At 46.0% G+C, this 15,929-nt stretch overlaps 1 protein-coding gene across 1 annotated transcript in view; it reads right to left on the minus strand.

Annotated features, from left to right (window-relative positions):
* Positions 1-12,459: 12,459 nt before the first annotated feature.
* Positions 12,460-15,929, minus strand: part of ITGA1 (integrin subunit alpha 1) — a 150,776-nt gene continuing 147,306 nt past the window's right edge. Inside the window, exon 29 of the mRNA XM_036280385.1 lies at positions 12,460-12,616. Within this exon, the coding sequence (XP_036136278.1) occupies positions 12,572-12,616 (45 nt within the window). The 3' untranslated portion in view covers positions 12,460-12,571. The remainder of the gene's footprint in view (positions 12,617-15,929) is intronic.

Below are 15,929 nucleotides of genomic sequence, written 5' to 3' on the forward strand. Positions count from 1 at the left end.
TTCAAGGCTCAGAGTGGGATGTCTCCATGATTCTGTTCTAATTGACACAGAACTTTCATTTCAGGTCCTAATAAGCCCTTGAAAATCTGCAGGACATCAAAGTCAGCTCAAGTATACATCTAGGGTGTCTATGTACTGGGGGGAATCCCTGGGGTCTCGTTCTCCCCACCAGGTCAGAATCTGCTCACACCTGCCAGTGCACATACCTTCAGTCCTTTGTTCTCAGGACAACCACCTCCGGCCCTCTTATGGTTCCTGTTTGCAGGTCCATCATTTTCCTTTCAACTTATCTGTGCCTTTAAAGTTAAATTCTCACCAGAGGATATTTTTCCATTTATCTCCAGATAGAGTGGGGGAGAGGGGAAGAGGGAGAGAGAGAGAGACATTGATGCATGAGAGACACATCGATTGGTTGCCTCCCGCAAGACCCCAACCAGGGCTGAGGACCAGACTGCAACCGAGGTACGTGCCCTTGACCAGAATCAAACCCGCGACTCTTTGGTCCATGGGTTGACACTCTAACTGCTGAGGCCCAACTGGCCAGGGCTAAAGTCTGTCTCTTTTAAAGGGCATAGAGATGAACCTTATTCTTTGATCAGTCTGACAATCTCTGCCTTTTGATTTGAGTGTTTAGATCATTCACCTTGAATGTAATGATTGATGTGGTTGGAGTTACATTGACCATATTGCTGTTTGTTTTTTTTTATCTATCTCCTGTTTTGTTTGTTCCTCTGTTCCCCCTTTATTGACTTCTTTTTATAAATGCTTGCAATGTAATGATGCTAGGTCTAGTTACTGGTAAAATTAATTTTTTTCATACAGTTGTTAATAAAATAACCCAGTGGGTTTTGCATAAATGGGGCCACAGTTGCTATTATTCTGAGAAAGTTTATTTTTTCCATCTTTCCCCATCTACTCCTTGCTCTCTGCCCTGCCCTACTCCTGCTTGAAGAAGTAGGTAAAGAATTATTTAACATGTGGACTGTGGAGAATTCTAGCATGGTGTGTGTACCTGTGCATAATGATTGCTAACTTAGGGAGAATGTGGGAGAGGTCATTTCCCTCTCTATTGTCAACTCCAGAGTAAGGAAAATAATCTGATAAAATATCCCTTTCATATGAAAGAAAAATCGAGATATAAAAGGTTAGAATTTTTTAAAGTGCAGGTACCATATTCTTTGTGATTTCAAGTATGTCTAAATAGAAGCAGAAATATATAAAAGTTAAGTATGCTTGCCCAGAGAAAAGATAATTCATGTCAGCTATTTTTTGGTACTGATGTAATGACTGTTTTTAAATTATTTTTGTGTGTTTTTTGAATTTGCTACAATGTGTATATATTGCCTTTTATCCTAAATGAATTTTTGCCTTATTAAAAATTGATGCATATTTTAAAGCAATGCGAATACTATAACTCATCTACAGAGGAAAATAGAAACCACCTCCAATTTTCTTACTGAATAATCACATTTGTGACTGTTCTTCCTGATGTCTGCCTATGACTATCACGTTAATTTTTTGACTGGGGTACACAAAGGCACCACCGAGGATGACAAAGTGAACGTTGTCTCTGCTCTAGACGGAACACCGCCTGAGGTTGGCCACTTACTTCACAGCGAAGGTGTCTGGATTCCTTCCAGCATGCCCCCTGCTTTGTCCTCCCAGGCAAAGGCTGAAGTGGGAAAAGACCCCCTTGTCTCACAGCAAGAGAGAAAAGACAGGGCATTCGGAACGTGTCCTGACAAATCCGCTGCAGGGCTTAATAAATACCCTCTTCATAACTCAGTTTCTTCTGTGTACATGCCTTCCTCGCTCACCGGGCTGCATACTTTGAGAACGACATCTTTTGCAAGATAACCATGTGATTACTACCAAAATTTTTTCCTACTTTTTTCTGCTAGTCTTTCTATGTTAAACACTTTTATTTCTGCAAACTAAAGATAGAATAAAGCAAACAACTTCTTTTTGTTGCTTAGTATTTCCTGTTTCCCAGTATGTGGTCCTGTCCATTATTCTGCAGCAGAGAATGTATTATTAAAGCATCTCGTTAGGAGGAGGTGTGGAGAAGGATGGCGTCTGTGGTTCTTGCCTCAAGTTTGCAGAAGACTAATCGTGTTGCTATACTATGTACAGGAAACATCACAGACAGATTTATTTGATTTTTTTTTGTTTTTCCCCTTTTGGAGCAACAAAGTGACAAGTTGCTGAGGAGCTAAAAAAAGCTGGAACTTAAAAAGAACTATTCGTCTTGGACAAAAATTGTGAACTTAAAATCACAGCAGTCAGATTCTTCTTTGAGCCCTTTTTTATTTAACCCATAAGACAGGATGTTCATCTACCTTGACGTAAAATACACAGATGATCCACAAGATAAAATTTACAGAAATACCAGACTCTGACCTCAAATCGGCAGACAGGATGCAGAACGCTGGTCTGCTCACTCAGCTCTTTCTAATTTTATCCGTTTAAATCCCTGTTATCCAAGAACTGATTTCTTTGAAAAAATGGGTTTAAATTAGGTACCTTATAAATCACTAGAGTCAACAAAGTTGGCGCTTCGTTGGTCTTGAATGCGATCAAAACATTCTTCTAATCATGAGTCTAATAGAAAGTCTTGCAGAAGCGCACGAGTTTATTCTGAGGTACATAGAAAAGACATAACCCGCTGTCACCTCATATGGCTGGCCATCTGACTAAAGCATCATAAAAATTTAATCCCGCCCTGGCCGGTTTGGCTCAGCAGTTAGAGCGTCGGCCTGCAGTCCTGAGTGACCCGGGTTCGGTTCCCGCTAAGGGCACGTACCTCGGTTGCAGTTTGTCCCCGGCCCTGGTCAGTTGTGCGGGTGGCAGCCACTCGATGTGTCCCTTTCACATCAATGTTTCTCTCTCTCTCTGTTCCTCTCTCTCCCCCCCCACTCTACCTGAACAGAAAATGGAAAAATGTCCTCGGGTGAGGATAAAATAAAAAAAAATTAATCCTTGTCTCTACCTACTGGTTCTGGTGGTGACCAGAAGCACCAAGCCGACATCTCCGGTTGCACTTATTCCTCCCTGTAAAGACAGAACAAAACAAAACAAAAAACCCTTTTCCCTAACCCTTGAGAGTTTGTGAATCGTTGCTGAGAGTGTTTTCCCCATGGAGACAGTCTCTTGCATGTTCTTGCAATAATCCTTTCAAAGAACATCTCGAATGATTAAGCCTGGATTTGTTTTTCATGTGACACCCGACTATATCCCAACTCCTCCCCGGAAGAAACTGAACTGCTCAGTTTCTCCCACACCCTTCCCCGCGAGCCTGCCTAGCGGGCCTGACCCGCCGCCTCTCACACGGGCCTCCCCTGGGCTGCTTGAGCATCCTCGTGACATGGCTGGCTGTTCCCGCTGAGCAATCCCAGAGCGAAAAACAGAAGCCGCACGAGGTTTTTTTATGATCAAGCTTAGAACCCACACACTACCACTTGGGCTGGACTCTGTTGGGCCGCAGACTGAGCCTGGTGATGGAGGGGACGACAAAGTGTATGAACAGCAGGAGGGAGGAGGGATCCTTGCAGCCCCCTGGGAAGCTGGAAGGCCTGGTTGCAATCACAGACCCACACTGTGAAAACACCAGCGATCAAACAGCCCAGGTCAGACCCACACTGTGAAAACACCAGCGTTCAAACCGCCCAGGTCAGACCCACACTGTGAAAACAAAAGCGTTCAAACCGCCCAGGTCAGGCCCACACTGTGAAAACACCAGTGTTCAAACAGCGCAGGTCAGGCCCACACTGTGAAAACACCAGTGCTCAAACAGCCCAGGTCAGGCCCACACTGTTGAAACACCGGTGTTCAAACAGCCCAGGTCAGACCCACACTGTGAAAACACCAGCGTTCAAACAGCCCAGGTCAGGCCCACACTGTGAAAACACCAGTGTTCAAACAGCCCAGGTCAGACCCACACTGTGAAAACACCGGTGTTCAAACAGCCCAGGTCAGACCCACACTGTGAAAATACCAGCGTTCAAACAGCCCAGGTCAGGCCCACACTGTGAAAACACCAGCGTTCAAACAGCCCAGGTCAGACCCACACTGTGAAAACACCAGTGCTCAAACAGCCCAGGTCAGACCCACACTGTGAAAACACCGGTGTTCAAACAGCCCAGGTCAGGCCCACACTGTGAAAACACCAGTGTTCAAACAGCCCAGGTCAGGCCCACACTGTGAAAACACCAGTGTTCAAACAGCCCAGGTCAGACCCACACTGTGAAAACACCAGTGCTCAAACAGCCCAGGTCAGACCCACACTGTGAAAACACCAGTGCTCAAACAGCCCAGGTCAGACCCACACTGTGAAAACACCGGTGTTCAAACAGCCAGGTCAGATCCCCACTGTGAAAAACCAGTTTTCAAACAGCCCAGGTCAGACCCACACTGTGAAAAACACCAGTGTCAAACAGCCCAGGTCAGACCCACACTGTGAAAACACAGCTGTTCAAACAGCCAGGTCAGACCCACACTGTGAAACCCAGCGTTCAACAGCCCAGGTCAGACCCACACTGTGAAAACACCAGTGTTCAAACAGCCCGGTCAGACCCACACTGTGAAAACACGCAGGTTCAAACAGCCCAGGTCAGGACCACACTGTGAAACACCAGTGTTCAAACAGCCCAGGTCAGGCCCCACACTGTGAAAACACCAGCGTTCAAACAGCCCAGGTCAGACCCACACTGTGAAAACACCAGTGTTCAAACAGCCCAGGTCAGGCCCACACTGTGAAAACACCAGTGTTCAAACAGCCCAGGTCAGACCCACACTGTTGAAACACCAGTGTTCAAACAGCCCAGGTCAGACCCACACTGTGAAAACACCGGTGCTCAAACAGCCCAGGTCAGACCACACTGTGAAAAACACCAGTGTCAAACAGCCCAGGTCAGACCCACACTGTGAAACACCAGTGTTCAAACGCCCAGGTCAGACCCACACTGTTGAAAACACCAGTGCTCAAACAGCCCAGGTCAGACCCACACTGTGAAAACACCAGTGCTTCAAACAGCCAGGTCAGACCCACACTGTGAAAACACCAGTGTTCAAACAGCCCAGGTCAGACCCACACGTGTGAAAACACCAGCTCTCAAACAGCCATGGTCAGACCCACACTGTGAAAACACCAGCTGCTCAAACAGCCCAGGTCAGACCCACACTGTGAAAACACAGTGTTCAAACAGCCCAGTCAGGCCCCACTGTGAAAACACCCGTGCTCAACAGGCCCAGGTCAGACCACACTGTGAAACACCAGTGCCTCAAACAGCCCAGGTCAGACCCACACTGTGAAACACCAGTGCTCAAACAGCCCAGGTCAGACCCACCACTGTGAAAACACCAGCTGCTCAACCAGCCCAGGTCAGACCCACACTGTGAAAACACCAGTGTCAAACAGCCCAGGCAGACCCACACTGTGAAAAACACCAGTGTTCAAACAGCCCAGGTCAGACCCACACTGTGAAAACACCAGCGCTCAACAGCCCAGGTCAGACCCACACTGTGAAAACACCAGCGCTCAAACAGCCCAGGTCAGACCCACACTGTGAAAACACCAGTGCTCAGACAGCCCAGGTCAGACCCACACTGTGAAAACACCAGTGCTCAAACAGCCCAGGTCAGACCCACACTGTTGAAACACCGGTGTTCAAACAGCCCAGGTCAGACCCACACTGTTGAAACACCAGTGTTCAAACAGCCCAGGTCAGACCCACACTGTGAAAACACCAGTGTTCAAACAGCCCAGGTCAGACCCACACTGTGAAAACACCAGTGTTCAAACAGCCCAGGTCAGACCCACACTGTGAAAACACCGGTGTTCAAACAGCCCAGGTCAGACCCACACTGTGAAAACACCAGTGCTTCAAACAGCCCAGGTCAGGCCCACACTGTGAAAACACCAGCGTTCAAACAGCCCAGGTCAGACCCACACTGTGAAAACACCAGTGTTCAAACAGCCCAGGTCAGACCCACACTGTGAAAACACCAGGTGTTCAAACAGCCCAGGTCAGGCCCACACTGTGAAAACACCGGTGTTCAAACAGCCCAGGTCAGGCCCACACTGTGAAAACACCAGTGTTCAAACAGCCCAGGTCAGGCCCACACTGTGAAAACACCAGTGCTCAAACAGCCCAGGTCAGGCCCACACTGTGAAAACACCAGTGTTCAAACAGCCCAGGTCAGACCCACACTGTGAAAACACCAGTGCTCAAACAGCCCAGGTCAGACCCACACTGTGAAAACACCAGCTCTCAAACAGCCCAGGTCAGGCCCACACTGTGAAAACACCAGTGTTCAAACAGCCCAGGTCAGACCCACACTGTGAAACACCAGTGTTCAAACAGCCCAGGTCAGACCCACACTGTGAAAACACCAGCTCTCAAACAGCCCAGGTCAGGCCCACACTGTGAAAACACCAGCGTTCAAACAGCCCAGGTCAGACCCACACTGTTGAAACACCAGTGCTCAAACAGCCCAGGTCAGGCCCACACTGTGAAAACTCCAGTGTTCAAACAGCCCAGGTCAGACCCACACTGTGAAAACACCAGCTCTCAAACAGCCCAGGTCAGGCCCACACTGTGAAAACACCAGCTCTCAAACAGCCCAGGTCAGGCCCACACTGTGAAAACACCAGCGTTCAAACAGCCCAGGTCAGACCCACACTGTGAAAACACCAGCTCTCAAACAGCCCAGGTCAGGCCCACACTGTGAAAACACCAGCGTTCAAACAGCCCAGGTCAGACCCACACTATGAAAACACCAGCGTTCAAACAGCCCAGGTCAGACCCACACTGTGAAAACACCAGTGTTCAAACAGCCCAGGTCAGACCCACACTGTGAAAACACCAGCGTTCAAACAGCCCAGGTCAGACCCACACTGTGAAAACACCAGCGTTCAAACAGCCCAGGTCAGACCCACACTGTGAAAACACCAGCGTTCAAACAGCCCAGGTCCTTCACTGGCTAGACTGTCAGCGAAGGAAAGGAACAGTCAGCCAGCCTAGAGATGGAGAGAAAAACACACCAAATTTAAAAATATGAACAATACTATAGTGTCTTGGTCCATATATCTGGGTAATACAACTATTAAAAAAGCCAGAGTGATGACGCTTGGGGGTGGAGGCTGGGATTGGGATTGGACATCTGCAAGGTCTTTGGGGTCACTAGCAAAATTCTTCCTTGGCCTGGCGGTGGTTACGAGGGGGCTGGAATCCTGCGCTAAGGCACGCATTTGCTCCCCACGACTTCCGGTGACTATATTTTATTCGATAGTAAAAATAACTTTTAAAAACTTGAAAAAATAAAGCAATGCAATGTTCTCGATGTTAGATTATGCCGAAAAGTTTATTGCTGTGACTATGATATGAGTTTCAGGGCAGTAGTTATTGTATACAATGCTTTCTCTTTTAATAAAGTGGATACAATTCTTCACACTGTCCATGAACAATTTTACAACCTCACAGTAGTAACACACAGCGCGCCATTCTCCTTACAGCCCCCCGTTTGCTCACGAGGCACGGGGTGCGGGCTGTCACATCCTGGACCGGGCAGGGGGTGTCTCAGAAACGAGACGATCAGTATGGGGACATCCCCTGTGAAATGGTCTGAACAGTGGTAACTTCAAATGGTTTCCACTTGAGCCCAAAGTGTCTCAAACTCCAGGAAACAGGCCCTTGCTAACAGACAGGTAAGAATATACACCTTCGCTCTTATTGCCTCAACAGTTACCCTGTGAAAAGTACCTGGGTGCGTGTCACGGGCAGGGACGAGGTGGTCTGAGGGAGCTGACAGTCTCCTTAGCAGTCAGGATGTATGGATACAGACACATAGCTTCCTCTCCTCCCCACTTCTTCCTTTATTCTTTCTCTTCAGGTGTAAGATTCCCCAGGGGGTGCCCAGCCGGTGTGGCTCAGTGCTTGAGTGTCACCCTATGCACCCAGAGGTTACTGGTTCGATTCCTGGTCAGGGCACATGCCCAGGTTGTGGGCCAAATCCCCAGGGGGGGCGTGCAGGAGGCGGCCAATAGATGTTCTCTCTCATTGATGTTTCTATTTCTCTCTCCCTCTGCCTTCCCTTTTCTCTACATTCAAAAAAGGAAAAAAAAACAAAAAGATGCCCCAGGGGCATGCCAGCGGGGGAGCTCAGACCTCTGGGACGGCCACAGTTACCCTGTGTGGCTCCCTCCTGCTAGGCTGCTCCGTGGAGGAAGGAAAAAATTGTTTCTCACCCTTCCCCATCCAATCTCACTCTCCCCTTACAAACCGGGAGCACAGACCCCGTCAAAAGGGATTGTTCAACAGGACATCTGGCTTTTGTTCTGTGTCATTTGGAAGTTTGCTTTGAAAAATGTAGTCCCCAGTCCATATACCTAGATCCACCATTAAAGTAAAACACTGAATACTGAGTCTCGGTCTGGGGCGGAAAGGCTCCTAAAATTCCCGCTGAGCCTCTTTTCATGAAGATGTGACCTGAAATAGGATGAAATTAAACAATCAAACGTAGTCGTGTTTCTGAGCATTAATGGGCCCTTGTTTACTGCCGTGATTCCCATGGAGTGTCAGCTAATTGAGGGATTTCCAAGTCTCAGCCAAGGAAGCCGGAATGACCCCCCCGCCCCCCGTGCCGTGAGGAGGGGAGAGACCACGGGAGAGGCGAGGGGTCCTGCTGCCCAGGGCGCACGCACAGAAGCTCCGGCCTGTGCTGGGAGGAAGATGCAGGGAGCCTCCTGCACAGTTCTGGGTGCACTAGCAACAGGTGAAAGGTTTCCATGTGCTTTTAAAAAGAAAAACAAAAAAAAGCTGATCTCATAGCGGGGTGTTTTCTCAATGTTTTGCAAAGCAAGACCGTTAAGTCCCACGAAGCACATCATAATGTCTGACAAAGACTATTGTGTATGAAGCTCCGTGTGTGGAAAGGGGTGGGTGGCCGTACGTTCACTCTGTGGCTGTGGTCCTTGGGGGCCCTGGGGCAGGGGGGCAGGGATGCTGAGAGAGAGCAGGGCCAGGCTTCCCACAGCCTCCACCACAACCCAGTCCCACTGAGGCACAGGGTAGCTGCCTGGCTTCAGGGCCGATGTTGGTCTTCCGGTGCGGCCTAGGCATGCACTGGTCTCATCGAAGGAACAGAGGACATAGAGCTATGTGCATTTACAGGTGACATTATGGCTGAGTAAGCATCAAATTTTGCAAAATATCTCTCCTTCCACGGCCGCGGTTCAAGAACACTATAGCAGAAAACATTCGAAGATTAAATTGTCTGTGAATCTACAAATTACTCAGAGAAAAACAATGAACACATTGGATCCACCGGCTCACTGACGTTCAAACTGAGTCAGAGAAGTTAAAAACATTCACACAAAAGGACCGTCCACCATATAGCGCCAGGGTGTGCGTTCCCAAGGGGCTTCTTCGTGGCCGTGCGGCTCGGATTTCACACGGGCTGGCTTCCAGCTGTCCCGCAAGCTCATCTCATTCTGTTACTACGACGGGGAGGGTGTAATTTCAGGAATCACAATGGAAGAACAGGGCACTGTGCGGCATTATGTCTGCTGGGCTTGAGATCAGTAGGTTAAGCATCACTTAAAATATAACTATATTGTGTGTTTGCATATGTATATATGTACAACATGTTATATCTATCATCTATCTATCTATCATCACATGATTCAATAATGTGCTGAAGATCGCTCATACAGGTTCATGAGAGATGACAGGAATTTTCAGGAATTTTGCAAGCCAGTTAGGATTACGTTGGTACATTGAAAGTGCCCTTGTCAAGACTATTCAGAACAAGGAAACAACAATAATGCAAATCAGAAATCTTTTCCCTTTGGAGACAGAGTTGTTAAATGATGTACCAATAAACCACTGTACATTTGATCAGGAAGGGACCTCACACAGAGTTCAGTTCCCAGGGGAAGCAATAGTCAATTAAAAAAAAATACCAAAGTTCAAAAAAGAAAGTATTTTTGCAATTTAATTTAGCCAAATGTTAATAAATAGGCTTAAATTTCACCTACTTTTCTTCTTAAATATCTTAAAGTAAGATGATAAAGTCCAGTATATTTCTTAATCATTGGCTGTTTTAGAATACTTGGACAAAGATAATTTGGGACATCTATTGCTTTGTATTTTTAACCAAAGCCTCTGCATTTGCCTGCGTTAGTGGCAGAGCTAATGCTCCAGTTAAATGTTAATGAAAATGAAAACTATCTGTAACATGGATGAGTCAAACTTGTCTTTTGGTGCAGCTTGTCTGTGTTTATTTTTTGTAAACTGTCATTTGGTGTCACTGAGGTATTTTGTATTAAATGTGTGTCTTTGTGTCCATGTATTTATATACACAAACATGCACACACATACAGAGACACACATACACCTCAACAAATTATCACGTTAGGGAAATGGGGTTTCAGGTTAATTACATATTCTACTGCAAAACCGGAAATGGCATGTGCTGACACCCATGCCAGGTTTATAAGTAGCTATTTGATCGGGCCCAACAGTTCTTTCTCTGTTTTCTAAAAAAATTCAGCCACCATCACGTCCACGCCCCCTGGCATGGGCAGCGTGTTTAGTTTAAGCGTGAGCGATCCTGGGTCAGAGACTCCGGGGTCAGGGGCTCCGGGGTCAGGGACGGCTTTGCCTGGTCACATGCATGGCGTGTGAATTTTGTGTCCTCCGTCCATTGATTCCTGCAGAGGTGCTGAGATCCCGGCCGAGCCGCTGAGCAGGCGGTGCCCTGGGGTTGTGCGACGTGGTGACTCGGAATCAGAGGCCTGAGTTTCGCTGGACAAAGAAAGTTGTGTTGGGTGGAAAGAATGATCCCTGCACCTGGCGATGGATAGCAGGGATGAAGGAGAGTCCAAGGCGGGTGGTTCTGCACAAGAGGAGACCAGCTCTCTGGGAGGGTCCAGCCTTTCCCCTGGCGACGGGTGTCCACGGTGCCCCCAGCTGCGTGGCTTGGACCATCGGGATCTCAGACGGCTCTGTGGCGCGCCAGCGGGTGCGCAGGTTCTGTGTCCTCAGGTGATTCCTTGGAAACCAGTTCTTAATAAAAGAAATCCAGGGCACTTTGTTTCTTCGTTGACTTGAGGCTCTTTGAGCAAAGCAGAGCTCAGGGCTTGGTGGACGGGTACAGGTGCGGCAGTCGGTGGGACGGAGAGGAGGCGGCGTCGGGGGAGTAGCAGAGTGTTCAGGCAGTAGTTCACACGTGCGGCCACTGTACATTCACTGTCACTGTCCTCGGAAGTGCAGCCCCGGGGCTCCCGTTGCAAGGGAGTCCAAGGCACCGGGACGCTTACTTCGAGAACGAAGAAGCACACACCAGGGCGTGATGGTCGCTTTCTGCAGGTGTGAGGTCTCAAACCTGAAACCCTTCAGAGTACATTTCTGGAGTTCAATTTAAATATCCACTCGATCAGCAGTGGCTTCTCGTAAAAGGCAAGACTGAAATGGAATCCTGCCTTTTCATAAAAATAAGAGGTGTGTTTGAGAAGTTAAATTCCTTCGAAGAATTAAAATACACGTACACTCACAGCTTGAGGGTTGGAATGAACCATGTACCGAGGAGCTGAGAAAACTCCTGCTTTTTCGGTTCCATCCCAGGACGTCGGGCATTCAGAAGCGGCCCAAAGAAGGCGCCCAGCACGTCGGTGGCATTTATTTACGCTGTGACGTCCCATCAGAATCCACCTGAACACATCCCACAAGCAACGTGGCTGGTCATAACAAGTCACCCTTATGACACAAAGCTGCCCTCCGTGTTATTTTGTGTGTTTGTGTTTGTGTTTTGTTTTTGTTTTTTTCAGTATAAAAGAATTGTGAGCTTTAGAGCTCAATATCAAAATTAAGCATGTTTTGTAAAACCTTAAAGTAGTCCATTGGTGCACTTGGTTTTAAAGAAGTCTTTCTTGACTTTCCATCATAGATAGAGTTTCAGCTCAAATGCACTATTTTCCAAACACTTTGGAAAGAAAATCTTCCAAGTATTGAATCCAACACAAAAATATTTACTGTATTATTCTCTGTGCTTTGATTCTATTTAGGTCCATTATAGACTCTACCCAGGAAGTTTTTCTCATTTGAATAGAGGAAAGTTATCTGTTTCAGGTAATTTCTTTCTTAGCATTTACAAATGTTGACCATCTTGTTGAGTGGATATTGATTAGGAATTAATAGAAAAAGCTTAATTTAAATTGTTCTGGACGTAAATGCTTCAATGATCATAAAAATCTTTCTATGAATTCCTTAAATACTTTGAATGGTAATTTAATATATAAATATATTTGTACAGGTTACTCTTCATCTTTAAAAACACCAATTTTTCTTAAATACTCAACAAAAGTGAGTAATTATTTTAAAATATTTTTATCATTTTATAAAATACATATGGTATTGTTTTAGGATCTTGATCTCTCACTTCCCAAGTGATTAACCCTGATAGATTATATAAATTTATGTGACTGTCTTCATCATATTTATAAATTTCTTGTCACATATTTGAGGCAAACCTGAGAATAGATCATTAATTATTTTTTCTCTCGTAAAATATTTCATTTCTCCATTTTCTTCTTTAGTGGTCTTTTGAAGAATCCAATCTGTTGAGAGAATACCAAACATAACACAATTAATAGCCTGAACTGAAGTAATAAATACTAATCTCCTTGAATATGAATTAATTTAATAATATGTTAACAATTCTAGGCATACAAATACTTAACATAATTATTTCTGAGAAGTTGTTGTTGTTGTTGTTGACCTATAAAGAAATATTGAATGTCAAGATATGACATTATCAAATTGTAAATTCATTTTTAACCTTTTCGTTAGCTGAATATATCATCTCCTAGTAAAAACTAGTGCATACAGTAAACTAAATAAAAGGGCTCTGGGGAAATATTTTGGGACACATACCAACTGCAGTTAGCTGGCACGGTCTCTCCTTTGCCATCACACCCCTCTTTTCCAGGGGTGTGGCAAAGAAATTTCCATCAAATAACTAATGATCATACATTGAGGTCATTAGAGTTGATGGGGAATATGGGAGGTTCACTGCGGCTAAAGGGTTGGTGAGATTTCTGAGTTGTCTGGATTAACGTCAAATCATATACAGTGTCAAAATATCTGTATATATAGGCTTGGCATGCACAGCCCCTTGAAAAATACCCTATATCATTGGGATATAAAAGTTAAGTCATTGAGAATATAAAAAAATTCACATAGGCATGAATGTGTCTATTTTTCATTATGCTTTATGATCCAGGCATCATAAAAATGATGTGTTTTATTTATTCATTTTCTATTATACAGAATAACAAAAATGAGAATGGGGCTGGACTCGACCTTTGCAGTCATCTAATCTAAAATGGGTATTTAAAAAAATTAAGGGTCCTAGAGACGTAAGTAAGTCGTTTTATAAAATATCTGTCCATATACACGTCTATGTTTTTCAAATTTGAGAGTGGATTATAATAGTTCAAGCAAAGACAATGAGTTAATTCTTTGAAAGTGCGGTACCTTCCTATCACGTTAATAACCAAGTGATGGTCAATTATGAAAGGGAATTCTATATTTTTAAAAGTAACAAACAACTGAGGGCCTACAGGAGATAAATGGTAAAAACATGCAGTGTGAAATGAGGGAAGTTTTACTCAGGGCATGTCTTCCTCAATGCCAGCATCTAGTTGGTGGTAGATGAGGATAGGGTGAGAACAGAGCAAGTGAACATGAAGAAACGGTCCGCTTGACCTCCTTGGGGTCCGGTCCACCTAGCTATCTCGGGCCCTTTCCACTGAGCCAAATATGAACGTTCTGGATGCACAAAGCCTCAAGCCCCTTAATGTGTGCCTCCGTCCTGCGTGGAGAATGAATCAGACCAGGCGTCAGGAAGCAGGTGCCGAAGGGTGCTCGTCCTTCCTGCCCGCGTCTCTTCAACCAGCCTTTGCTTTCACATGCCAAGCGCACTACTGTAACACGTAACCTCTGCTGTCTAAACTTCCCCGCCCAACCCATTCTATTAACACTGGTCTTCTGGTGGGAGCTGGGTGATCCGTGTGGGGATTAGGGCAACAGAGTTTACAGCCCCTCACTGGATGGGGGCAGTTCTAGCCAGAATCTGAAACAAGTCTGTTTCCAGCTCCAGGCCTTCCTTGTCGCTTTCACCTTCTGTCTTTTCATGTTTAATGATTGTATTTATGCTTCTGGAGTTCAAAACCCTATAGGGAGGGGTCTGATGAAATAGAGAAGGTAAATGCTTACTGACAATAATAAAGTACATGCTAATGACAATAATATGGAATGAATGTTGAATGAATACATGCATACTAACGTATAAAAGACCAAAAAGCTCCCCTTCCACACCCTGCAGGCATATGCATATTGAATGAGGAAAGAAACTTTAGGATCAGTAAATAAATGGGCAGAGCTAGGACTTCAGGCGTCAGGATGAGAGCAAGTTAAGAGAGAGGAAAGGTCTGCCTTCTCAGTTCCTCTGTGGGCAGAGTCTCGGTCCCTTCTCCGGGGAAAAGCTGCACACAGCCCCTGGCATACGGGCAGCGCTCCGTAAGTGACAGCCCCTTCCCTTCCACCGAGGGTCCCGGAGCGGCATCGCCCTCTCGGGGGCTGGACTGACTGTCCCTACTGGTCAGGACAGTCCAAAGGCTGTTAAACGACTGTGTTTGGGTCCTAAAAAGATCTACAAAACTGTTCCTGGAAGGAAGGGTGTGTTCATTTTTATATCTGTGCTTTTTCAGACTGGTGATGAGCAAACAGGTGGACAGAATGTATTTGGCTGTTTCGAACGGAGGCACGGGGTCAGAGAGAACCCCTGCACACATCAGCTCTGGCTTTCCTCCTCTTCTGAAACCACGCGGGCAGTGCAGCGCGCAGAACAGACCACCCTGACGGGCGTCACAGAAGGAGAACACTTTCTCTGTCAGAGGTGACATAAACGGAGGAAGGCATTCCTGAGCCAAGTATAACCCTGAGGCCACTAAGCCAGGCCTCGGGTACCACAGTGTGGCAAAGGCAGGTACTGCAGACAGAGCACAGATCCCTGTGAAGGAGGGAAGAGCTCAAGGTTTGCGATGGGGGACAATTCTGTCCTGGAGACTTTGCTGGACTAAAGCTATGGGCTCTGTTTACTGACCTACATACCACTGACCTACATCTTTTAAAAAAAATTTTTTTTCTTTATTGATTTTTTTAGAGAAAGAGGAAGGGAGAGGGAGAGAGAGATAGAAACATTGATTGGCCGCCTCCTGCATGCCCCTCACTGGAGACTGGGCCCACAACCTGGGCATGTGCCCTGACCGGGAATCGAACTGGTGACCTCTTGGTGCAGGGTCAATGCTCAACCACTGAGCCACACCAGCCAGGCTGACCTACATCTTTAACATGGCTTTATTCATCTCCTCCAAGAGTCACCCCATAAAAGAGGAAAGTGGTCATCATTAGAGTCAGAAATGGTCAGAACCATTGGTGATTAGATGGGAGAGAAATCTGTTACTCAAACTATTTGATTAAAAGATCATTCTCTTGCTCAGGTGTTAGAAAAACGAATACAAAGGGCGAGGAGTTGAGGAACTGGGGGAAAGGTGAAGGGGTTGAGAAGCGCAGAGTGGTAGTTACAGAACAGTCACAGGGAATACAGTGCAGCACAGGGAATACAGTCAGTAATACTGTAATAAGTACGGATGGGGCCAGTGGGTACTGGAAGTGTCAGGGGGACACTGTGTAAAGTGTATGATTGTCTGACACCTGAAACCAGTAGAACATCACGCTGTGAAAAAATGAAAATGGAATATGTATCCGCGATCTGTATTTTTAGCATAATTTAGCTATATAACAAAATAATCCGTAAAATATAGGGTAAATGTCAATTTGACGTTTTACTGGAAAAACTGAATTCAA

Source organism: Molossus molossus, unplaced genomic scaffold (assembly GCF_014108415.1).
Source record: "Molossus molossus isolate mMolMol1 unplaced genomic scaffold, mMolMol1.p scaffold_m16_p_3, whole genome shotgun sequence".
NCBI classification, from domain to species: domain Eukaryota; kingdom Metazoa; phylum Chordata; class Mammalia; order Chiroptera; family Molossidae; genus Molossus; species Molossus molossus.